General features: G+C 40.4%; 1 protein-coding gene across 1 annotated transcript; it reads right to left on the bottom strand.

Annotated features, from left to right (window-relative positions):
- Positions 1-8,584: 8,584 nt before the first annotated feature.
- Positions 8,585-22,932, bottom strand: LOC117883272 (vomeronasal type-2 receptor 1-like). Its single transcript, XM_034782435.1, has 6 exons — positions 22,787-22,932; positions 16,664-16,955; positions 14,874-15,743; positions 11,996-12,223; positions 10,862-10,985; positions 8,585-9,727 (listed from the first exon to the last, which is right to left on the bottom strand). The coding sequence occupies exons 1-6, from the start codon at positions 22,879-22,881 to the stop codon at positions 8,730-8,732; spliced, it is 2,607 nt and encodes an 868-aa protein (XP_034638326.1). The 5' UTR covers positions 22,882-22,932; the 3' UTR covers positions 8,585-8,729.
- Between the last annotated feature and the right edge of the window lie 3,171 nt (positions 22,933-26,103).

Here is a 26,103-nt window from a genome sequence, read left to right as displayed (position 1 = left end):
TCAATGTGTTCCAATCGCTCCTGGAAGATGCATAGAAACACATTGTTCTGGTAAGAACAACTGATTAAGGCAGGGCCAAGGCATATGCCTTCAGAGACTATCCTACACTCATAGGAAGTTAAGATCAAAGCTCAGAGCTGTAGCTAGGCACCTGCTATTGCCAACATGCCTGTGTTTTCACAGAAGAGTCCCACAAGGGGTTATCTGTTGGAATGATAAAAGGCTTCCCATACAGGTACTGAGGGAAGTTTTGTATTCTAAAACTAGCTAGACTAAAAGTGAATGGGTTTACTCCCAGTCAGTCAGTGACCGGGGACATATCCAATTGGTCATTCGGACATCCCTCATGTTCTAGGACAGTGGCTCTCCAACTTCTTTTTACTGGTGACCCCTTTCACATAGCAAGCCTTTGAGTGTGACCCCCCCCCCTTATGAATTCAACACACTTTTTTATATTTTTAACCACATTATAAATGCTGGAGGCAAAGCAGAGTTTGGGGTGGAAGTTGACAGCTTGCGACGCCCTATTTAATAACCTCGTGACCCTCTGAGGGGTCCTGACCCCCAGTTTGAGAACCCCTGTTATAGGACAAAACTGCCCTTACCCCATCTGTGAAGCTTTATCATGACAGCATTCATTCTTTGCCTGGGCCAAAATGAACAGCGAGCGCTGAGAGCTTCAATAGCTTTTTGGACTCTGAAAGCTCTCTGGTCCTTTCCCAGGAGATAAAGTACTTTAAGAGCTGAAACATATGCTCATAGTTCAATTGTGTTCTAGGGGCCTGGGACCTATTCAATTGCTAAGACTTTGTCTGCCACAGGGTGAATTCCCTCCTTGTCTATCCAGTAGCCCAAAGTCACTAGGCGTTCACTCTACCATTACTTTGTAGAGTCTCATTCTTTCCCTTTTGGCCACACACAAAGTGTACCGCCTCCATCTCTCCTCTTCCTCCCCTGTAAAATGACCTCTGCTTTATTCATTTACCTCTGGTTTTATGAGATTTAATCTCCTCAGCTTGAGATGCTGTTTTATAGCCAGAAAACGCAAAGGTGACTAAGTGTCCAATCTTGAGGAATTTAGGACACTGGGCCATAAGGGGTTTACAAATAGATACAAAATGAGCTTCTCCACAGAAGAAAACCATGGGATACATGCATGTGCCCTAAGAGCCAGTGTCCTGTTACATGCCTCAGTTACCATGTAAAGACAGTCCTGCCAACCTCAAGAGATCATAAAGTCAAACTGGACCAAAAAGAATCAGGCTTTTTTAAGAGACTATATGGGAGAGGTCAGTCTGTCTTGATGTTTTACCTCCCCCTGCCCATCCCTAGCAGGTGGGTGTGAATTAGCATTGTCTACTCTCCAAAAATGTATTGAGTAAGGTTGTTTGGCCCCACTGACAGAGCTCTCATCCCCACAGCTGCCCATCCCCTGCATGGCAATTTATTCTGATCCCCCATCCCTATCAATTCAACCTCTCCCCAATCCTCACCTCTGTTCTCCAGACACAGAGTCCCCTGTGCCCCTTCCAAGCTACAGCAGGGTCTCTTAACAGCCCCCACCCCCTTCAGAGGCAGGTGCTGCAGGGAAGGAGGAGCAGGCCCATCACCATTGCTCCCAGGAAGGGAAAGGGAAAAAGGAGTAGAGTGGTCCTGAGCAGCTGGGCTCTTTAGTTTTGGATTGCTAGGAGGAGAAGGAGAGAGCTCTGCTCACAGCAGTACTAGGTGCTTATTCTGCCCCAGGAGGCAGGGGGCCAGACAGCCTATACAAAGCTCAACTTCATTAGAGGGCTGGAGTTTCTCACCTCATGAGCCTGGCTCCAGCCACAGCCAAAATCGTGTCACTCAAAAAAGTCAACCCCAAGAGACAATATTCTACAAACTGAATTTTGCACAAGGCTCCCACTGACATCATTAGGAGACCCCCCCCATAGATTGAAGAGGAACATGAGTAGAAGAGTGAACTCACCAAAGGCACCTCCCCTCCTGGGGAGAGATCACCTCTTTCAGCCCTGTAGCAGCTGGTCTCATTTCATGTCTCAGCCCTCTAGCCAGGTTACTTTAAAATTTCTCCCCTTCCAGGCTAACAGAGATCAGCAAACAAGAGTCCCACATTCTTACTGGAGATCTTCTGCCTCTGGGCCCTATGGTCCTTACCCCTTCTCCCCTCCAGACCTTCAAAAGTCCAGATCACCTTATATCAGAGGCTTCACACCACATATACTGGTAGCTGGCAAGTGAACCAAAGCCCACCCTCTCTTCTGGGTTCCACTGTAGGGGCCCTGTAGTGAGCAGGCAAAGTCTGTCTAGTCAGACTCTCCTTCCCCCTCTCCCACAGCCCCTTGCTGGCCCCACTGTGTACCTGCAGTCTTCTTCTCAGGCTCCATAGACTCAAGATTTCACCTTTCTTTGAGGGCTGGGCTCAGAGGACTTACCCCCTCCCCCCCTCCAATAAATCCCACCTGTAGTGGATACAGATTTTTACTTTCTGCCCACCTCAGGCTTGAGCTTTTGTTTTTCAAGTTCCCTCTGCTTTATTCCTTTGCTGACTACCTGCTAGGGCTCTCTTCCTAAAAGTCCAGATCCTGCTATTATCAGGGCATACCTCTGTCCCATTTAGTAGCAGCTGTCTATCTCAGCTGACCCAGCATTTCTTCACAAAAGATCCTAAGATATAATCTCCCAGCAAAGTACTCAGCGTGAAATCCTTCCTTTATAGAGCCACACAGCTCCTCTCCAGCTGGGTCTCATCTTAAATTGGTCCTGGCCCAGCCTCCATGTGCAATCAGGTGCACTAATTGAGGTCACAGTGCCCCTTAACCCTTTCAGTGCCAGTATGGCGTTTACACCACATCACAGTATGTAATCCCAAAGACCACGGATCATAATTAAAAATGAAATTTGTCCCTCTCCACAGATTAAGTCTGACACGAAAGTGTTTTCCAAAAAAATACCTGAATTAATGATCCAGTTACCGACCACAGGGCAATGGAAAAGAAATGCACACTTTGGTTACTGTCATGACATATCTCATGTAGATAATGTTCTGTGCACTGCAGTACATAGTAAATAATACTGTCAGCAAATTAACCCACTGATGGTCCATGGAATCTGAACAGCAAAGGAAGCTCATTAGAACCAATCTGCTGATAATTACAGCCATTTACTATTTGCTGCACTGTTGCTATCTTGTTACTCCAATTAGATTTATTACATTTGATGGAAAGACCAGTGTAATTAACAGTGAAAGACTATGAAAAGGGCCTTATTTCTTCACCAAACAAAGATGCAGAACTTGTGTGTTACAATATGTGCAATAAATACTGAAGATTGTGCCCTGAAAAATTCTCTGTTCTTGGCTTTCATCATTTTGTAGGGTATAATTAAGTTGGTCAACTTTGTATGTACATAAGAATCTTCAGCTGCAGCAAATTAATCACATGTAATTAAGACACTGCAGTGGAAATCAGTTGTATGTTGAATAGTTTGAGAATTTATTTGTATCTCCTCCATGCAGTTTCTAGTCAAAAAGCCTCTGGGTCAAATACTGCCCACCTCAAATACCAGTCAAAGAAGAATTCTTGAGGGTTTTAATTAGCATATTTATTTTCCTTGCTGATCCTTCAGTAGAAAACACTGAAGGATGGCTATATCCATTGTTCATTAGAAACTCCATGACAATTATGGGGGAGATTGTCAAAAACACAAAGAGCAGTTAGATGACCAACTCTCATTGAAAGTCAATAGTAGTCTAAGAAAAAGTGGTTGTACCACATGGATCTCAACACTATTATTTTTAACAATCTAATTATAGCCTTAGAACCCTGAAAATTTTCTGGTTGTTTTGTGATGCTATTTTAAAATCAGTAATTCCTATCACCTTAATCAGTAGTTTTTGTTGTTTTTAAATGTGTAAATGCTTCTCTTTGGAGTCTAGAAACTTTAGGAATCATTGCCAGTCACTGTTATGAGGATCTTCAAAACTGGAAAAAGTTTACTTAAAATTCTCTATAGAGACAGTAATACATTATTCCTTATTAACAGTTATTAGCATGGTTATTTTACTGGATCTGTGTGCAGTGTACCAGCTGGCAGGATCTCTAAAAGCTAAATGCCAAGCAAAGTGAATGTTCCAATTTTTGACTGGGCCAAACAATGCCCTAACTTACCTACTACATTCCAAGATATACCTTCCTGAATTATCTTTGCTGAAATACATAATCTCCTCTTTGCAAGGTCCTTTTTAAGAAGTCAGGACATAAATGTCATAATGAGAACATTTAGTGGATGTCTGTGGAGTTAGAACTACTCTGTGACTGCCTAATATAACAAGTCTTGTATTGAAGTATTGAACTTCAGCATAAACTTGGAAAGTCACTGAACCATTCTGGTGTATGTGCCCGGAGAATACCCACAGCAACAGATTACCACACCAAAGTCTGCTGTCAGTTGCCAAGGTTCCAATGAGACTCGGGGACAAGTATTGGATTTCTAGGTGTACTGAAACAGAATTCTGCACCTGGAAACTATATAGTGTGTCAGAAGTGCCATTAAGCTTCTTCACAATATACAGTACATAGAGTTGAAACAGATATTATGCAACAGGCTCTGCTAAATGTAAACCTGAAGCAGCAGTTTTAGTTACTGCCAGGCTTAATTTTCTACATGAAAACAAACTTTATTTCTTTTTAGCTTTCCCTTTTTTAATGCAGTAAAATAGGTAGATTTCAACACATTATGAAGAAATTTTCAAATGTATGCACATGTATTGCACCTATACTTACTGAATACACACAAAAATACACATGCAACATATATCTGTGCTTACTGTGCATGCTTTATGCAGGTGAAATTGTAGCCTTGTCCCCCTGATTGCAAGTTGAATGTAAGACAGATAATTCCCCAGACCCCCTGATAATCTCTCTCCCAATAAATACAAGTGGAAGCTGAAGTCATCACACTTTACTGTTCTTGAAGGGGGTTTTGGTTTTTTGTATTTTTGATGCACAGAAGCAAACCTCACACAAAACTATCGTGTCCATTAAACAAAAGTTTGTGAAGATGGGACATTTTTTGTCACACAGGTCAGGTGTCACTCATGTGAAGTCCAGCTAACCTCCCATCCCCAATAACAGCTGCGTGTCTCCACCCCCAACAAACCCATAGCTAGCCACTTCTATGGGATGTTCCTTGTGGAAGTTAGAGTTCAGACAACTCAAATCTTCAAGCAAACCTGCAGGGTTTTCGCCACTTCCCACTTTTGCAAATCAAACAGCAGAGTTCAGCTTGTAACCAGATCCCATCAGGGTTCACGCAGCTCTGCCTGTCTTCTCAAATAGCGCAACCAAACCAATACCGAATATGATGTCACATTGTGGGGGAAAGTGATTCAGTCAATGATTAAAGATACTGAAGTCACTTGGGGGAGGCCAGGATAAAAAATATCCACAGAATAAACTGTGATAGCCACACTGACTATCCATAGTCCATTCTAGTAGTGGGTATGGAGATGTCAAAAGCTGCACAAGAGTCTGAGACACAGACGTTTGACACGGATTATCGGTCTATCAGCACTGCATAAAGAAAATCAACAGAACCTTAATGCACAGGACATGACGCTGACTTGTTATGGCTTATTTATTTCCATTGAGGTATCTTGGCCACAGTGCTATGATATGCAAGTAGCCTGGGTTCATCAGGTGACATGACACTGTATATCACAGGCATTATTAAATCATTGGTGATACTATCTCTAAATATGAGACATTTCATATCAGTTGGTATCACCATGTTTGTATTTAATTTATCACTAATGCATTGAGGGCACAACCTTGTATCCATTACTAATACCTTGAGGTCACTAGAAGTTAACAGAGTCCAGAACTGAGAACATAAGTTAACCTTAACTCTTCCCTATATTATGTTTCTTGTTGCTTTCACTGAAATAAGGTAGCAAAATCTTCATCTAAGGTGTATGATGAGGTCTCATTTTCAGTAAGGTAGCAAAGAGTCTAATGCTTATGATCTGGTTGCATTGATTGACTATATTTTCAGTGCTCATAAATAACAACTGTTTAAAATTATTTCTTTTTTATTAAGGGAAAATGTGAATAAAATATTTTATGTATAAAATGTATTGGTCTTTCCCAGAGACATAGTCTTATGTATTGTCAGGAGGAGGCTGCCTGGCTGGTACCTATAGTCCTAAGAAAAAGGGAAGGACCAAAATCTATGTTTTTACAATATTTGTGACTGGGGGGAGGAATTGGTCTTCGGTGTTTTGGCTAGATGGCTTTGCAAGCTCTTTGAGTAGAATTGTGTGTCTGTGTTTACAGAAAATAGCAAATACCACAGCACAGCAAGTGACACCACAGCATAGTCTATTGGGCATAGAGGTGATTTTAATTCCTCACATTTTCCACAGTTCACTGAGATTATCAGACAAAAGGACAACACGTAATCTTAAAGGAAAGGAAGGAGGAAGCCTAAACGTGTTTTCCTGTGGTGAAGGGTAGGCATGTTGATCAGAGGACAGATTTTAGCACATAATTACATGGTTATAATCACAAAGTACAATAATAGATACATGACAAAAGGAATATTTTAGAGTAAGTTGCTCAAATACTAAGGTAATGGGCACAGTATAAAAAGCTAGACAGACAAGAAGACAGATTAGGCTAATAGTAGTTCTGTTTATTGGCTTGGTGTATTGGGAACAGGTTTTATTTCAAGCTACCTTCACAAGTTGCACAGATTCCAAAGTCACATATCCTGTATCTGGAGGTATAATTGCTATTTAGAAACTTTTTTTTTTTGCTGAAAAAAATTTAAAATATATACACTAGTTGACATTTTGATATGACACACTAGAAAACACTGCATGCATTTCCCTGCAGTTTTAACAAGTGCTAAACCCAGAACTGGAAATATATGTAGATGGAGAAGTTTAAAACCAGTGTAAGTCTTGACGTTTATGCTCCATTAGAAATGTAGCAAAGTTCAATATTTATCCAAGCAACTAGGAGGACAAAAATCAACTACAAAAGAAATATTACCTTCAAGCTTCTACAAAAAATTTACAAACCACAAAGAGCAATACGTAACTCTAGATTATATTTATTATAAAATACTACAAGTGTGCATTTTATGCAGATAGTTAAAATGGAATTATACAAGTTTGATATGTTTAATTTTTTAACTTAAAATTTATTTTCTGTAGTTATTGTAAAGCAATTTCATATCACAATTACAAACTGCTGCTGCTAGAAGCCCTTTAATTCTCTGGCAGCTGAGACACAGATCCACTGGGAAACACAAAGTTGTGTGGAGGGAATCATCCTATCAGTTTACATCCCTTTTCCTGTCCCAAAAATTAAATTAGATGGAAAACAAACCCTACACGGCTGGAAAAAGCCAGATTAGAGAAAAGTGCAAATCCCTTGAATACATCAGAGGAACAGAAGGCCACTGGGCTTCTGATGCTGGAAGACAACTAAAGAAAAGGGAGGAGCCCACAGCCTGCTAGGGGAAGGGAAGGAACTTTGGTAGGGGAATCCAAGTGAGTTTTGTTAGTTTCTAAATTGACCTGATAAAGCTCAGAATGTTTGCACAGATTTATCTGACCCTTTGGTATATTTTTGAAATGAAGCCAAAACTTAATATCAATTTTGATTGTCCCAAACCTGTGTAAACCAAACCTGTGCAATGGGAAAACCTGGTCAAAAAGGGATGCTGGCGGCTCTGGTGACTGGGCCATTAAAAGTCCGGTTGGCGCGGGGCTGGCAGGCTCCCTACCGAGCTCTGCGTGGCTCCCAGGAAGTAGCTCGCATGTCCCTCCAGCTCCTAGGCATAAGGGCGGCCATGGGGGCTCCGCACACCGCCCCCACCCCGAGTGCTGGCTCCGCAGTTCCCATTGGCCAGGAACCGCGGCCAATGGGAGCTACAGGAGTGGCACCTGTGGGTGGGGGCAATGCATGGAGCTGGAGAGACATGTCGCCGCTTCCTGGGAGCCACCTGAGGTAAGTGCCACCTGGAGCCTGCACCCCGAACCCCCTCCCACATCCCAACTCCCTGCCCCAGCCCTGAGCCCCCTCCTGCACCCCAAACACCTCATTCCCAGCATTACCCCAGAGCCCTCACCCCCAGCCAGAGCCCTCAACCCCCCTACACCCCAACTCCCTGCCCCAACCTAGTGAAAATGAGTGAGTGAGCGAGGGTGTGAGAGAGTGAGCCACAGAGGGAGGTGGGGTGGAATGAGCAGTTGCAGGGCCTCGGAGAAGGAGCGGGGTCTCATAGAAGGGGCGGGGCAATAGTGTTCGTTTTTTTGCAATTAGAAAGTTGGCAAGCATACCTAAAGGTAACGTTTGCTGAAACACATAGTCAGAGCGAGTAGGTTTCACACAGCCCTAAAGACAAGCATTTAATATCCCACAAGAACATATGCTTCTCTCATTCCATCTCTCTCACTCCTATTTATTTATCAGAAAAGCAAAAATCCAACCATAAAAGCTCCCCAGTGATGACCTGCATTATTTTCTTATTACATATTGCACATGTAATATGGTGTGAATTTGGTTGTGTCATCAAGAACCAGAATCCGTAACTTCCACTGGAAATAATGGCAATCTGATGATACATGAGAATCCACTGGAGTTGTCTGTCAGTACTGAGGAAGATAAAGCACATCATCACAGTAAATGCTGAAGAGCAAGAACTAAAAAAACCTACTACTACTCATCAAGTACCATTGTGGAGAGGGTTCTGTTGGTAACCTCACTGGTGCATGAGGCTGAGGTGAATGGAGCACTCTTGTCATTAGTGGTGGCTTTGCCTGAGATTATTTCCTCTGTATTCCTTTCTGGCTTCAGTAAAATAATGTAACATTTTGGCAGAAATATGCAACCAAGCAAACCAAAGCTTGATGCCAAAATTGCAAATATCTCAACAACTACTTTGAATTTCCCTCTTGTGCTTAAATAGGCTGGAACAAAAGAAATCCAGACTATGAAGAATACCAGCATCCCAAAAGTGATAAATTTAGCTTCATTGAAATTATCTGGTAACTTGCGAGCTATGAAGGCAGTGATGAAGCATAATACAGCAAGAAATACATCAAACCCAAACATAGTACATAAAAATTCTATGGAGCCTTCATTACACTCAAGAATTATCTTTACATTTTGGAATTCCATATTTTTGTACACATATGGAGGTATACATGTGAGATAGGCTGTGCAAATACACACTTCAATTATCATAGAGATTAGCACAAGAAGTTTTTGATGAAAAGATTGCATGGATATATGGTCATGCTTCTCTGCAGCCTTCAACTTGCTACCTCTATATGTTAACAGGAGTGCAATAGTTTTTCCCAGTATACAGGACAAGCAAAGAGAAAACCCCAGGGCAAGAGTCACTTGGCGGATCTGACACAACCATTCTTTTGGTTTACCAGCAAAGAGGAAGGAAGTTAACAAAGTAATGACAAGAGATAGCTGAATGAGAAAGCTCAACCCTCGGTCATTGGCTTTCACAAGAGCAGTGTCCCTGTGCATCCTATAAACAATGGTCACAGAAAGGACAATACAAGCTCCAAATAGAGAGAGAGCTACCAGTATGGTCCCTAAAGCTTCATCATAAGCCAGAAACTCCACCTCCTTTAGCACACATTCATTCTTGAGTGTATTGGACCAGTAATCATCAGGACATGGAAAGCATTCTCTTGCATCTGTTAAATACATAAAATATTTTTAATTGATTTAGGCAAGGACTGTTAAATGTATCTGTTTGAAAAAGACTCTCATTAACAAGTTTGCTACAGATGTGTGTTTTCAGGGGGTGGGGGGGGAGATACAAAATAAAGCTTTTTCCAGTCTGGTGAAGCACAGAAGTTAACCACTAAGAAGTTTGGGCAGATGGATTCCGCCTGCTAATGGAATCTCACCCCACTGGGATAGCTGCTGGGGATAAAATTTAGCCAATGCATTTCATTAATTGAAAATAGCTGGTATAAGGCATGCTATGTCATTTAAATATCATTCTTCATGTTGACATGTTCCTAATAGTTGAAGGATTGTAGAGGGTTCAGAGAAGTGCCATGAGACTGATAAAATGATTGGTAAACATACTTTACAGTGAAAGACTCAAGAAGCTCAATCTCTTTACTACCCAAAGAGAAGGTTAAGGGTGACTTGATCACACTCTAAGTACCTACAAGGGGATCAGAAATTTGGTAACTGAGGGCTCTTCAGTCTAGCAGACAAAGATATAACAAGATCCAATGGCTAGAAGTTGAAGCTAAAGAAATTCAAAATAGGGTGCAAATGTTTACCAGTGAAGATAATTAACCATTGGAACAACTTACCAAAGGTTGTGGTAGATTCTCCATCACTGGCAATTTTTAAATCAGACTGGATGTTTTTCTAAAAGATTACTCTAGTTCAACCAGGAATTAATTTAGAAGTCCTATGGCCTAGGAGATCAGACTAGATGATCAAAATGGTCACTTCTGGCTATATAATCTATGAATTAACAGCTGGTATTTAAAATAGAGCTAGCTGGGAAACTGAATTTCAGTTTTGTGGAAAATTTTGAGTTTTCAGAAATATTTTCATACTGAATTGGAGTGTTTAGGTATAAGTACCTCAATACAATGGTGAAGGGTGTTCTAGAAATACAGTAGACAGAGAGAGATTTTATGAAGCCCTGAGTTTGCCTGTTACAAAAATTCTACTGTATCTGAAAGAACTCTGGTCATTCTAATTTTATCTCATATAGATCTGAATGATCTATTATATTATCTGGATGAAATCAGTGATATGTCTATACCTATTCATTCTTACATGAGGCTTTTGTGCTGTACCTGTTTCATTACTTATCTCTCCATCTGCACATGGAATACAGACAAAACAGCATGCAGGCACCCCGTGTCGGATCCCCTTTCTAGCACCAGGTTGGCAGTTTTCAGTACACACAGAACGCGGAGGCTAAAAGGAACAGTATACAATGTCAAATCTATTTCTTCTACAGAGAAATGCATTAGGTATATAAATATGTGGCTAAAAATGGATCATTCCCAATGTGCAAACCTGGGCTCCCAAAAAAGTTCATTTATTACAGTCTACATTGGAACCTTGTCATCTTTTTTCCACCCCTAAAACTTAAGAGCTCAGCTTTGTGCTCCAGATCAAATGTATTATTTGTTATTTTTCCACCAGATGTGCTGGCCAGACTAAACTACAGCAGTGTGTACTAAATAATTAATGTGCTGCTGGAACATTAAAAATGCAACAAAAAAAATAGTTATCCATTACTGAGAGAGGAAGCAAATGTCACCCAAAGAGTAAAAGAATACATTTTTATAAAGAAGAAACAGGTTGTATTTTAAATGAAAATAATATCCTGTACAAAAAGCTCTACAGCCCTATACATGACCAAACAGGATGGTTTCTAGATAAGATTGGTTTCTAAACAAAGATATTATATATGTATTTGAACAAATAGATATATTTGTTTATTAAATATGTGACTTCAAACACATTGAAAAATGTTCAAAAAAGCTTTCTAAGGGGCCAAAACCTGCAATCCTTATTCAGGCAACACTTCCATTAAGTCAGTGAGTAAGGACTTCATGATATGGCCAACACCAAGTAATCACAGGCTAGTCTGCACTGTCTTTTATTAATCATTATTATTATTTATTTATTTATTTATTTCTATCGCAGCAGTGCCTACTGACCATAATTAGGGATAAGAGCCCCATTTGTACCTATACTCTGTGCACACAACACAAATTACAATCCCTGCCCCAGAGATTTTACAATCTAGTATTTTGACTATACACAGCAATTAAATAAACAGACAAATAGAGGTAGGGAAATGACTAGGAGGTGGGATAACAGCAGGCAAAGTAACAGTAAAAAAAAATAATTTGCATAACACCAGTCTCAGTAGTCACAGAGGTCCATTAAGAAGAAAAGAGGCAAAGATTACTAACTTTTAATGTTGGAGTGTTCCAGAATATGGAGTCGTTATTATATATCTTCATCTCATGCCCATCTTTTGTATCATTATAGATTCCAATCTTCACAAAGGAGATTTCTCCAGTCTCATTCAACTGCCAGTTTATAATGTCATATGACGCATACACATCTCCATTGTCATCTATCTTTACTAGCTCATTGTCAAAGGTTGTAAATTTAACATTCTTCAGATAGTACATTAACTATAAAACAGGGGGAAAGTGATTGTCAAATTAATTTACAGAGTTATGTACACTAGTTACATAGCTGGGAAGGATCTGAAGTAGGACATGGACCTGTCATGTCTAGAATTGCCTCAAAGATTTTAAAAACTTAAAGTAAGATAAGTTTTAAAATATATATACATATAATCTTGTGTCAGATAAGTGGTCAAGTAATCCCTCCCATGGGAAGAAAAGCATGACTGATGAAAATCCCCTTCCGTGTCCCCAAAAGGATGGGCTGCTTGCTGCTTATTACGCTACCCAACTGAATAATATTCCTTTTAACTCATTAAATTCTATGTAGTAAAACTTCTGTGTAATTCTGCCCAGGTCCATTAATACTACTTGATTTTACCACCTCAGATGGAAATTCATTTCACCTACAGCATTCACCACTCTCTGTGTAAAATAATGGCCTCAAGTTCCTCTGACATACATTGGGGCAGATCCTCATCTAGTATAAATTATCCTAAACCCATTAATTTAAGTGGGCCTGTGACAAATTTACATAGCTAAGGAGCTGCTTCATTCCCTGGAATATATATAACTGGAATATGTTTTATGCTACATATGCCATTCAAAAGGTTATGATCTACTGAATATATTCATCCTATTTGTATGTATGTATCATTTTTGTATTCGAAGTTATGCATATTGGCTGTGCACTTGTTTGATTTTAAGTAGCCTTAGTAAGGCATTTGGTCAGCTTCTTAAGAAACGAATTTGCAAGTTAAGTGCCCAATCAAGAAACACTTAACAGACATAGGAACCTTGGAAGACTCTAATCCAAATAAGAAGTCTCCCTGGGGACGTTCAAGGTAGCATGTAAGCAATGGCTGCCACTTGTAAGGAACTGAGTCATGCGTGGACATGTGACTTGCCCATGTGACTCCAAAACTCCATCTTGGAGCTGGATTCTGCATAGGAGAGAGGAGGGGGTCTCCACCCACAAAAGAAAGTCTATTTAAGCCCTTGGGAAACCCCTCCATTTTGTCTTCAGCTGGCTCAAGAGATAGCCTCTCCGCCCCCAAAGGACACCTGAAAGAAACTGGAACAAAGGACAGTAACCACAGGGGTGTGAGTGATTGCTGGACCCAGGCTAGAAGGAGGCTAGTCTGTAAAAGAAGCTTACTGGAACATCTCTGAGGGTGAGATTTCATCTGTAATCACTTTCTTACTGTATTAGGTTTAGACTTGCGTGTTTTATTTTATTTTGCTGGGTAATTCACTTTGTTCTGTCTATTACTTGGAACCACTTAAATCCTACTTTTTGTATTTAATAAAATCACTTTTTACTTATTAGTTAACCCAGAGTATGTATTAATACCGGAGGGGGGGAGGAGAACAATTTGAGTTTACCCTGTATAAAGCTTTATACAGGGTAAAACGGATTTATTTGGGGTTTGTACCCCATTGGGAACTGGGCATCTGAGTGTTGGGGACAGGAACACTTCTTAAGCTGTTTTCAGTTAAGCCTGCAACTTTTGGGGGATGTTGTTCAGACCTGGATCCGAGTTTGTAGCAGGCTAGCATGTCTGGATCAAACCAGGCAGAGCTCTGAAGTCCCAAGCTGCCAGGGAAAGCGGGCTCAGCGGTAGTCCCAGCACATCAGTTGACAGTTCCCAAGGGGTTTTCTGTGATCCAACCCATCACATATATACCTTCTATGTCTGGTGTGTCCAAGTAATAACATTGTACCAATTTCTGCCACCATTACTCATGTTGGGTAGAACCTTACTCCTCAACTAGTCCCCATGAAATCAATGAGGCTACTTGTGGAGCAAGGTGCTACTCAGTGTAAGAGTATCAGACTCTGGCCTAGAGTAGTTATCTCTCACATCATTTACAAAACCCAAGAACTTAAAAGCAAGGAAAAGACATCACAAAATGTGCACGGACAACATAATAAACACAGTCTCAGCTAACGACGATCTTATGTTCAAAGGGCCTGATTCTGATTTCACACCAGCATAACTCCATTGTTATCTACTTACAGCCTATCATGCTGATCAATATTGTCTCATTGTTTCCTTGTACTCCCCTATCGGTCTGTCTGTAGCCATTGATCTTTTGTCTGACCCATGACTGTAAGCTCTTTAGGGAAAGGACTATCTTTTTGTTCTATGTTTGTACAGCACCTCGCACAACAGGGTCCTGGTCCATGACTGAGGCTCCTGGTCCTATGGTAATACAAATAATATCTGAGCACCTCACATCATCCCTGTGGGTTAGGGAAGTGCTATTATTAACTCATATATAGACTGACTAGCCCAAGGTCATACAGGAAGTCTGTGGTTGGGCAAGGAACTGAAGCCAGGTCTCCTGACTCTTAGGGTAGAGGCCCTAACCACAATACCATCCTTCCACCCGGTTTACACAGGTGTAAGCAAAATCTGAATCAGGCTCATTTAGTGCAAACCATACCTCGTCACTTGATTTCAGCATATATTTCAAATTTACCTATTACTCATTTTATATTTAAATTTTACTGCTATTAATATTAAATTTATTTTCTTTATAGATACACTTTTAAAAATTAAAAGAAAGTTAAATGCAATTGCAGATACCACATTAAAGTTCTCTCTTTAATTCATTATGTAAAATTATGATAGGGAAAAGCAATGCTTACCTGCCAGGGCTCAAAATCATATATAATTGCACAGGATTTTTTTGGAAATGGTCCATTTCCTTCTACACAGGTGTCTAAATTGTTAAGGGCATGGGCCACAGTGAACACAGCTTTATAGACATTATATGTTATTCTGAGCTCTGAAACATCCAGGTAGGTATTTTTTATGTCTTCCAGTTTCTCCTTTCCAGTACAGAGCTGATCAGAAACAGGATGTACTCCATTCTCTCGACCTGTTACATTTATTCTAAAATCTGTATTATAAGGTACCGTGCTGTTAGGCCAAGTGCAATTGAAAGCAGTCTGCCAGAACTCAATAGTCAAGTCATCACTAGCATCATTATCTGGATGCACATCAAGCAGAAAGTCTTTTAATCCTGGTATGTCACCTCTCCGTACTCCAAAACCAATGGTCCCACCAAGGAATGAAAAATATTCAGGTTTAGCAATTAGTGCTGATGTAACCCAGGCCTCACTTGCAATCCAGGTTTTGCCAGTAATGTTACTGTTTGCAATTTCTTCCATTAAGGGACTGAGGTCAATATCAGAGGAATACACTACAATGATATTTGCTGTGGATTCTTTTATAGCTTCCACAACTGCTAGTATTTTTTCCCTGGAAAATATTTTTGGAATGGTCTCAGAGAAAGCAATGCAGATTCCAGATTTCTCTACATTTTGTTTAAAATGTTTGATTCCGTATTTTCCATAGTCATCATCTGCTGCTATTGTTCCTATCCATACCCAACCAAAATGTCGAACAAGTTCTGCCATAGCCAGTGACTGATGGTTATCATTCGGTATAGTGCGCAGAAAGGAAGGGAACTGGTATTTGTCAGAAAGAACCGAGCAGGAGGAGGCATAACCAACCTATCAAAAAAAAAAAAAAAGTATTGAGGAGGGATTACTGGCCCAGTTACTGCTTTGTTTTTCACTTTCTTCTATTTAGCTATCTTTGGTATTTATAGGGCAACATTCACCAAAGCCGGGGCCCAGTGTTTAATGTGACTATGCAGCCTCTAACTGCTGCATCATTAGAGATTATTTTTATGTTGCTGTATGTGTATTCCAGAACCTAAATTTCAAAAGGTAAACCAAGTGTAAACCAATGCAATATAGACTGCTTGAAACAATAGCGCTGAGAGAAGTGTGAATGCTCCAAGTCAACTGGGTGTGCACTCTGAAGCCTAGCAATGAAAATGTAATTATGAGGAGCCAGGGGTCACCAGCACTCAGAGAAGCCTTGGTCACACCACTCTTTGCCCAGCCAGGGTCCCTGCACTGTCTGTTGGAAAGGAAACAGTGTATGAGCTACTAGGTGGCTTTGAGCCAGCCAAGGATTCCCTTACACAGAAGTGGTCCTCCAGCGGCCAGTTAAGCCTGTTTTGTAGCCAGTAAAATGGTGGAAAGTTCTTACAATATGTGTTAGATCATTCAAAGTGAAGAGCATTCAAGGTGTTGACTGGCCACTTCACCTTGAATGGTGTCTTAACTCAGAGAGACAAGTTGGATGAGATAATAACTTTTCTATTGGACCAACTTCCGTTGGTGAAGAGACAAGCTTTTGAGCTTACACAGAGCTCTTCTTCAGGTCTGGGAAATTCCACTTTGTGTTTAACTGTGACACTCTGAGCACCTTTCCCAGACCTGAAAAAGAGCTCTGTGTAGCTCGAAAGCTTGTCTCATTCATCAGCAGAAGTTGGTTCAATAACAGATATTTCTTCACCCACTTTGTCTCTCAAATATTGCTCATTATATTTAGATTTTAAACAAATACAACCTTCAGTTACCTCAGGGAAATAATAGAGCCCTACGATTCTTGAAGAAGCAATAGTCAATGTTGATCCACCAGCTCCAATGACTGCTACAAGAGGTGCACCAGCACTGCATCTGAAGTTGGGCATTGTTTCATTCTGTCCAGTCAAGTATGCCAAAGTCCCTTCAACAGTTTTGGATGTTGTAAAGCAGGTATCATAGATGTGATAACCCAGTGTTATATTTGGTAGAATATCTAGCCTATTGTTCACCTCCTGGATGGCATGTATCATAGCTCTGGCCCAACGGAAACCTCGGAAGTTAAATCTGCAAAGACAAAGTATTTGTCAGTGCTGAATACATTTGCCAAAAGCACTTCACATGGAACACACTTCTTGTGTCATTCCTAAAAGCAAAGCAACACATTTTGTGAGTGCATGGTTTTCCCTGAAAAGTAATGGGTTTTGATGAAATCTGATCCTGTAAAAGTTGATCTGATTGGAGAATGTTCAGAAACTTCTTAGAAGGCACTCAGCACCTCCCAGGATCAGCTCCAAAATGAATAGTAAGTGAATGATCATGGAGGGTCTAATCCTGCAGCCCTTACCCATGAGTAGTCTCATTATCTTTGTTATCCTATTGCAATCACTGACCATTCCGCTGAGTAATGACTACAGGAGCAGGTCCTTATTTTGTAGTCACTCCATCATCCTCAGAGCCAAACTGGCTGAGAACCAGCCACTTTTTTTTTATACATCATTTTCCAGTGACACTTTGTTCTCACCCACCTCATCTTATATTAAGAACACCTCAACAAAAGCTTGTCATTAGCATCAGACCAGCAGTGGAGTTCCTCCCAAGAATCCCAGTAGATGATTTCTTTCAAGTAGAGAAACATAGGAGGTCACAATGTAAACAGAAGCAAAGTTGACATTGCCTTTATTCTTCACAGCTACCTCCCATGGACATGTGCCTTTACCTACATCTCCTCAGTAGCTTAGCGTGAGCTCTGTGCAAACTTATAAGTTATGAATTTTGTCTTTGTCTTACTTTCAGCCTTTGCAATTATGGTTTATTCAGAACTGAGTGTAAATCCATGCTCCACTCAAAGCCCTACTGTTCTGCTTTGCCATCATTTGGGCAAACCCAGAGGGAAAATGCTTTAATTATTTCATACTGCACCTTATGAGTCTTTCAAGACACCAAAACAAAAAGAAGGAAAATCACTGCTGTTGGTTGCACGAGAGTCAAAAGTACTTTTCTTACATTGTAAATATTTTAATAAAGAGTTTAAGGGGAGAAAGATCACCATAATTAGAAACAATTGTACTTGTCTGATTTCTATATAACATGTGATTCTGAGAATTAAAACCAACTTCTGCTCTCTCTACACTAACAGACTGCATGTGCTACAAACCGCTCATAAGGAAAATACTGACTCAATGATGAGCTTGGAGGTAATAAGCCACTAAATAATCCACTTCAATGTGACTCTTCTAAAGTGGCTTTGATCTGTAAGTCAGTAAAGGAAAGTTTTGTTCCTGTTCTGGAGAAAGCTAATGTGCTTATGTATTGGTGCAATGGTGCCCAGGTACTATACAGACAAACACCCTAGAAGCTTTAATAATGATAATAATTTGTAAAAGTCTTGCCTATGGAAAGCAGAACCAAAATAGAGAAGCTGTAATGTTTCATCTCTGAGGTTTCAATATGAACCAATATACTCCTCCAATATGACAACTAATTAATTAACTAAACGTGCCCTTTTCCCTCTGAGTTTTGTCTTGAGATTCAATAAGAAACTCAGAGATTATGAAACCATGTACACCAATCCCCTGGAAATGTTCTGGGAAAGTTACATGAATTCAAACCTAGGAGTGTTTGCGTAGGCTTCAAGTCTTTCCTCTCTTTAAACCTTTAACTGTTCTAGGTGGAGCACCAGTTGCCACAATCACAACCATGCAATCCATTCTAATGGAGTCACAGTCCAAACTGTGCCTGGAACTAGCACTCTGGGTTAAAACCTACACTAGATGTTGGTGCTTCCTGGGAAACAGAAAAAGAAGCCAGGATGTCACCAAGAAAATCTAGCAGAAGCATTCCAGCTCCTGCTGTTTTTATTGGACTTCAGGAAGCAGTAGCAGCAGCAGACTTGCTATTTGTGACATGTTCAGCTGACATAGCCAAGATGTGCCCATGACTGGACAACAATCCTGAGGGGCCCACTGATGATGGGATTTGTATTTCCAGGAAGGAAGGATAGATTGATCGATCCCAGGATAAATTTACACTCAAACAAAACTCCACTAACACAACAAATCACTATCAGAAAATATTCTTACCCCTTCTATTTCTTCCCACCTCCCAGTCTTGTGCCAAGTATGGCACAGCCAGACCAAAGACTGTGGCCGATGACTTTTATTCACTTGTCATAAATATGCAGTGCCTTTCCAGAGAATGAGGGCTGATCCTGCCAGCAGCTGAGTGCCTTCAACTTCTGTTGGACTCCAATGACAGTAGAGGGCCCTCTGCACTTTGAAAGATAAAGCCCTCAGCAGATTAGTCAGATTGCTTGAATTTTCTCTCAGCCTTTCTGACCAGGCTATAATTAGAATAATTAGAAGCTGTCATCATGAAACATGAAATCTGCTTAGTTTTAGCTTTCCTTGAAAACTCAAGCCAGACTGGTTGGAAAATTTACAAAGATCTACAAACATTTCAGAGATGCTCAGCTCTGGGCATTTTGGTTAAAGCCACTTTTTAGCGCAAACCAGTACTTAATTTGTGCCAAGGCACCTCTAGGCTTGGCAGTTCGTAGTCCCAGCACCTCTGGGCTTGCTGCATCAGTTATGAATGTAAAAAATTGCTTTAGCTCCAGCACCTCTTTCATTACTGTCAAGGCTGATTCCCCACTCTGGCACTTTGAGTGCAGAAGATAGGGGCCTGCAAGGATTTTAAAAATGAATACTGGCCACTCCAGGCTGGTATTAAACTCCCAAGGTCACAGCTTCTCTCTGACCTTGGATGGGTAGATGCTGCCACCACCCAAGTGCAAAAAACCCCTTTTTAGAGAACCCAGAAGCCGCACTTGGGAATTCCTTCCTGTGGGGTACCCTCAAGCCCTTTCACCCCCGCTCCAGGGAAGAGCTGAGAAAGAAAAGCAAAGGAAATCAGCTGTTGCCACCAGCTAATTAAACAACATGTGCACAAACCTCTTAGGGCACCAAAAATCCAATCCCGTTCTTAAAAAAAGGTAAATTTTATTAAAAACAAAAAAGAAAGAAAATACATTTGGAACTTAGGCTTTTGCTAGATTTAAAAAACACAATTACAAAAATTAAGTATCAAGATAGCTCTCTTGAGGTTCAGCTTAAAGGTTACAAGCAAAACAAAAGCATCTGGGGTTAGCACAGAAGAGTCCACAAGCCTATAAGAAATAAGAGAAATAACCCTAATTGTGTTTTCCTAGACATTCCCTGATTTACTACATAATTGGGGTTTCAGATAAGCAGGGTTGAGGTATGATTTGATGCTTTTTCATACCTGGTTTTAAAGCTTTTTACAGCATAGCTCCAGCCCTGTCCTGCTCTGACCGGAGAACAACAACAGACAAAGGGACGTTTTTTCCCCCCCAATTTTAAGAAGTTCTAGCCCTTCCATTGGCTCTTTTGATCAGGTGTCCACTCCCTTTCTTTTACCTATGGGTTTTTTTAACTTTTTACAGGTAAAGCAAGTAAAGAATAGCTACAAAGAGGGATTTTGTAGCTAACTGGCTGGGTGTCCATAAAAGAGAGCTATCCCGTCCCCCCCCTTCATTTATCACAATTACAAATTAAGCACTTGTGCAAAACCTTGTTGATTGAAACAGGAGGAAATATTTCCAAAGACCCATGCAATCTGGAGAATTCACCTTCATGGAAAGTGAATTCTGATACTGAAAGCCTGAGTTTTTATATCAGTACTTTTGTTCAAACTACATTCATTCAGTTAGGGAATAGAAACCTAACACAAATATGTGTCCTCTGTGCTCAATCCAGACTCACCAACACAGGATACAAAATTCTAATGAAATGCTCAGATGCAATCTATAGACCTTATTCATGGTGAACAATTTCAAATACTAAATACACTTGAGAAAAATGGCTGTTCACAGACAATTCACACTGAAAAAGGGGTGAGATTCATCATGTAAACTATACATTATGAATTATTCACCCAGCTTTACTTGCAGCTGGACAATTTGTTCTGAGAAGGAAAAAAAAATCTAAACAACTCATATACCAATCCTATTTCCATATGATATGCTTCCTCTTCCTCAAAAGCAGCAATAGAAATCCCTGAGGAAACATAAACGGATCTATTGCTATTCCAATCTATGTTGTAGTTACCTTAGAGAAGAAGAAAGCATAATTTCTGCCCTGTTTTGCATTCTGTGGGATGTGTGCACAATTGTTTTACGATACATTCAGAAATGTGATATTATTTCCAGCAATACTGCTGCTATTTTCTACTCAGCAATGCCAGAAGCTTTAACAAATACTTTATTGTGAAAGTTACTGGGGATAAAATCCTGAGGGGTGCTAAACCCATGTAATTCCCAATTAATTCTTTGGGAGTTGCTGGCCCTCAGCAGTCTCAGAATTAGGATTCTTTATTTACCACTACAGAATAACAGAAAACATTTTGCAACAAAGTAATCATAGTGGTAGGTTTACAGGGAATTACTCACTAGCAAATTTTAACAAGTATAAAAATTACATATTGTTTAAAAGGACAATGCAATAAAATTAGTGGAACAAAGTGTTGGTAGCATTTTTCAGGCTTGAGGCTACAAGGATTCTTTTTTATGGCCCATATTCTATTGTCAGTTTTTGTGCAAAATTCCTGTTGACTTCAGTGGAAGTTCTGTGCAAGAAACAAGGGTCTATATAGCCTCCAACCAGCATCCATTGAAGTCAGTGGGAAGACGATTAGGTCCTTGTTCTATATTCAAATAATATGCAATATGGGTCTGATCCTGAAAAGGGGTGCTGACCACCTGCAATCCCCATTGACAGCAATGGAAACTTCAGGAATACAGCACCTGCCTGCATTGGACCCATGATACTAGCAATAGCAAAGTGTTCTGTGCCATTTTTGTCTCCTTTCAGAATCAACTTTATTGGCTCCTAAGACATACAGAACAAAATATGGTTAAATACATGGTATGCAATTACCTTTATTCATAAACTCGCTGCAGTGGTCTTAGTAGAGTCCCCCTGGGCATTTCACTGAATGCAGTGAATAGCCCTGGCTTAAACTGAGTCTTAAACCCCTTAAGCGTACATAATGCTCTCTCTTTGCTGAGAATGGCCTTTCCAGAACAGCACAAAGATGTATCAATAAAATCTGTGACATTGTAGTGCCCCCACAATGTAGACACTATTTCATGGTTACTGGACAACAAAAACAGGTGTGATTTTACTCTGTGTTGTAAATGATGGGGCGTTAGAGAAGAAATTACACCTAGCCAATGTATTGGCTATTCTACCTTATTCCATCAAGTTTTTCATGCTGCAACCGCTGCAGTGGTATTTGAGCACCTAGACTCTGATCCAGCACTGCATTTAAGCAGATGCTTAATTTAAAACTCATTTATTTTCCCACTTAAATCATTGGGATTAGCTGTGTGCATAAAGTTAGGCATCCGTTTAAGTGCTTTGTTGGGTCCGGGCACTATTGAGCATCCCCAGTACCCTCCGGCCAGATGCTGAACATCACAACTGCTCAGAATAATTAATAAATGACGCTAGAAAATTCAGGTTTTAACACAGGCATTCTGCTGACTGCATATTGGTGGCTAGACACTGGAGTCAGCTTTACGCACAATATTGAGCAAAATCTTCCATAAAAATGGATGCACTTGCTGTATCTGTCTCTTGTACCCAAAGGAGCCATGTCTAGTCTGTAGATAGCATTTCTGATGGGTGAGTCTAAAAGAGTTCTTCCTTGGTCAAGCCACTCAGAGCTACCCTTCAGCTTCTCTTAAGTAGAAGCCACTGTTTGCACATCTTACGAATTCTACCATTTTTTATCCAGTAATAAAACACCTGCACTGGCACACACACACCTCATTTATCTGCCAAGCTGCTACCTGCATAGGAGGGGAAATGTCTTACCCTTCACATTTTGATGACACTGTCTCTGAAGTAGTTGGTTCTTTTTCTGGTATAGTTCTGAAGTGAATGGGAAACATTCCTCCTATTATCAGCATATGGTTCTCAGATTCCACATAGCCATGTAAATCAAATTTTCCTAGCAATCTACATGTAGCTTCTGCACCTTGAATGACCAGCATACGCAGAAAGAATGCAAACAATCCTAGAAGCAAGTACAACTTCATGTTGGCCATTTTATTAGGAGCCAATTTGGGGAAATGATCAAGGTAAAAAAATATTCAAGCCTTTATGAGGCCCTTGAACATATATTTACATCTACTAGCCTATGAAAGAATAAGTAGGTTCCCCAGGGACATAGCTTGCCGTCCTCACTACCTAACTGTCAAGTCACATCCCATTTGCAAGGCGCTATATAGAGTGAGAGTTATGCTGTTATTTTGAAAAGTACCTAAAATTTGCCCTGTTCCTTAATAACCAAATAAAGTGCTAGAAACAAGTTATTTGTATGATTTTGTGTGCTCTCTACTGCTGAAGGGACAGAATTCTGGCTCTGATGTTTCCATAATGAGTTAGGACACTTAGGGATTCTTTTTGGAAGGTACCAGGAGAATGTTTTTTAATTATCTCTTCATAAGTCTTATTCAGGTGAGCTATTACTGAGGTAAGTAGGAAAACTGCAGGATCAAGTACTTCCTTTTAATACACATCCCAGAAGGAGACAAACAGGTCTGATCCTATTATGTTTTATACAGATGTGTCTGCTGCAGGCATTAGACACTCAGTAAAACAAGCAGTTGAGGTCTGGTGATGATAGGGATGCACTGGGGGGTGCCTACCTACTTCCTTCATCAGAGATCCTGCTGGTGTGGATGAACCTCTCCCCACATATTATGGGTGTGTTTCTTTAAAGATAGATGTTGACAAGATTAGAATAAGGATCAGGCTCCAGAGGATTTGAGAGCCAGCTGCTCCCCATTTGAGCTTCAACAATCAGATTCACCAATACCTCAGCACCTGGGTACCTTGTCCCTAAAAACTAGTTCATCTTTTCACTGTAATCTGGCTAAATATTTTGATTTATAATGTCCAGATTTTAGAAAAATACTGCTCATCACGACTACTGGGTTTCCGAATTGTGGCAAATAACACTTGACACTTGTGGCACAGCTCAGCTACCATCAGCCTCCTTCGCTCTTTCAATCACGCTCTATATTTTGTTGAAAGAGAAACTCTAGTGCCTTTGAGAATGTGTTTCCTGTTCTTGTGGAAAACATTACCGCCCACTTGCAAATTCAGTTAACACAGAATCACCTAAGTATGCACAAAAATGCAGGGAGAAATCATGAGACAAATAAGACACAAAAGAGCTGAACTGGGAATGACCTTCAAAACACGCAATTCGTGTTTTCTATTTTAGTTTCTTTTCGAAGGGGAACATTACATCTAATTAACTGTTATTTGAAATGTTATGGAAATGTAAGTGGAACTCCACCCACCACTGAAGCTAGAAAAATACTGTTCAGTGGCCATGCCATGAGTTTGGCGATCTCAGTCCAGTTCCTGAAGAACACATGCCATTTCCTAAGCACACTGAAGGCAGTGGAAAGACTTCCATTGACTTCGTTGGGATTTGGATCAGATGCAAATGTCCATTTAAAATGTCTAAAACCCTTCATAACTGACACTACTTGGCATTTTTGCTGACCTCAACAGAGAGGCTATGGATTGAATGGGCACGTAGACTGCTATATTGTCTCAGGCTTAGAGATGGTTGCTCTGGGTGAGAATGGAGACACCATGCCAGGGCAATGTGGGTGAAGTTTGTGCTGCTGCTGCCTTGTACTGTACCTGTCCTGTGGCTCGAGGACATCAGTCTCCTGGTTTTTCAGTTTAGACCTTACGCAAGCACTAAATTTCCACACCATTTTTTAAAAGGATAAATTAAAGGCTAGAGAAATGTGCTGCTTGTCCAATGAATGCAGAAATAGGTGCAGATTCTTCTCTGGTTTTGCTTTTCCTGCTGCATATTAACTGCTCTTCATTCCTATCAGCTACAAACCATTTCTCCATTGTTTAATGTGTTGATGGGCTCTAACACTGTGTGCGCGTGAGCCTCTCTCTCACTCTTTCTAGGTCATATGATCTTCTTAGTTTTTAACACAATACAATATACTTGTCACTACTTGTCTTTACCTTCCAACAACAGAAACACCTCAACCCAGAAGGATATGAAAAGCATTTTAGGCAACAGGGGACAGAACAATTATGGGAAATTAAATGCTGCTGTGCTTGGTACAGTATTTACTTTGAGTGCCTTATTAACTCTTTCAAGGAAGATCATATTATTTGCATGAAAAAGCTCCTTGTAGCTCTTAAACATGAGTAGTTTAACGTAGCTGCCTATCCCTGCAAGAGAAGAATGACAGGAAAACACAGCAGTAGTGTATTGCGGTTACAACTTTATACAGATACTGGTTATCTTTACAAATCCCATATGAGGGACCCCATAGTGGCCTCAAATCCTGCTTGCACTTAGACCCATTGCTTAGGTTCATGGGTATATCTACTCAGCAAATAAAGGTGTGATTGTAGCACAGGCAGGCATACCCCTACTAGCTTTAACCTAGATAGAGAGGATAATAATAATAATAATAGAGTAGACATGGTGGCCAGGCTTCAGCATGGGGAAGGTGACCCAGTACAAGCCTGCCAGGGACCCTGGGTATGCACTCGGGTTGCTAGCCCATATTGAAGTCTGTGCCACCACATCTTCATTACCACTGTTCCGCGTGTTAGCTAGATTAAATGCATTACAATTACTCCTTCATTTGCTGTGTAGACATACCCTAAGTGAATGAGTAAAAGGAGCAGGATGAGGCCATGGTTAGAGTTGACCTGTCTGTTCACGGAGAAGAAATATATGCTTTTTAGCAGTAGTAAAATGGAAAAGGGTTTTAGTGATGTTTGCAAAGCTTTTAAAATTATTAATGGACATCAGCAGTGATTTCTATTCAATATATTTAGCATTTCAAATAGTGATCATTGTGCTGCTACATCTCCTTAATTTATCTGCATGAAACAAGTATAAATAAATGTTTGTCTGACAAGTAGGTTCACCTCAGTCCTGATCTTCTTGGGAACTCCTGTAGGATCTGAAATATCAGAGGGTTTCTTGCCAGTGCTTGTGGAAGGGTCTCCTGTGGCTCCCTTATTATTGCTGTGAGATTTGTGTATTCTAAATTGCACACAGTGTTAAATGCATTATGGGATGATTGTGTTACTTTGCTGCCGCTATAGCAGTCAGTAATCATCGATTC

Source organism: Trachemys scripta, chromosome 9 (genome assembly GCF_013100865.1).
Source record: "Trachemys scripta elegans isolate TJP31775 chromosome 9, CAS_Tse_1.0, whole genome shotgun sequence".
Lineage (NCBI taxonomy): Eukaryota > Metazoa > Chordata > Testudines > Emydidae > Trachemys > Trachemys scripta.
This window is presented reverse-complemented; position numbering and strand designations above follow the sequence as displayed.

Excerpts from the sequence above, each read along its gene's own strand:
- LOC117883272 (XM_034782435.1), bottom strand. The coding sequence starts at position 22,881 with ATGCTGATAATAGGAGGAATGTTTCCCATTCACTTCAGAACTATACCA. Across the intron at positions 15,744-16,663 it reads GGCTCTATTATTTCCCTGAG|GTTGGTTATGCCTCCTCCTG; the intron begins GTAACTGAAGGT and ends TTTTTTTGATAG. Across the intron at positions 12,224-14,873 it reads ATGATTTTGAGCCCTGGCAG|TTAATGTACTATCTGAAGAA; the intron begins GTAAGCATTGCT and ends CCTGTTTTATAG.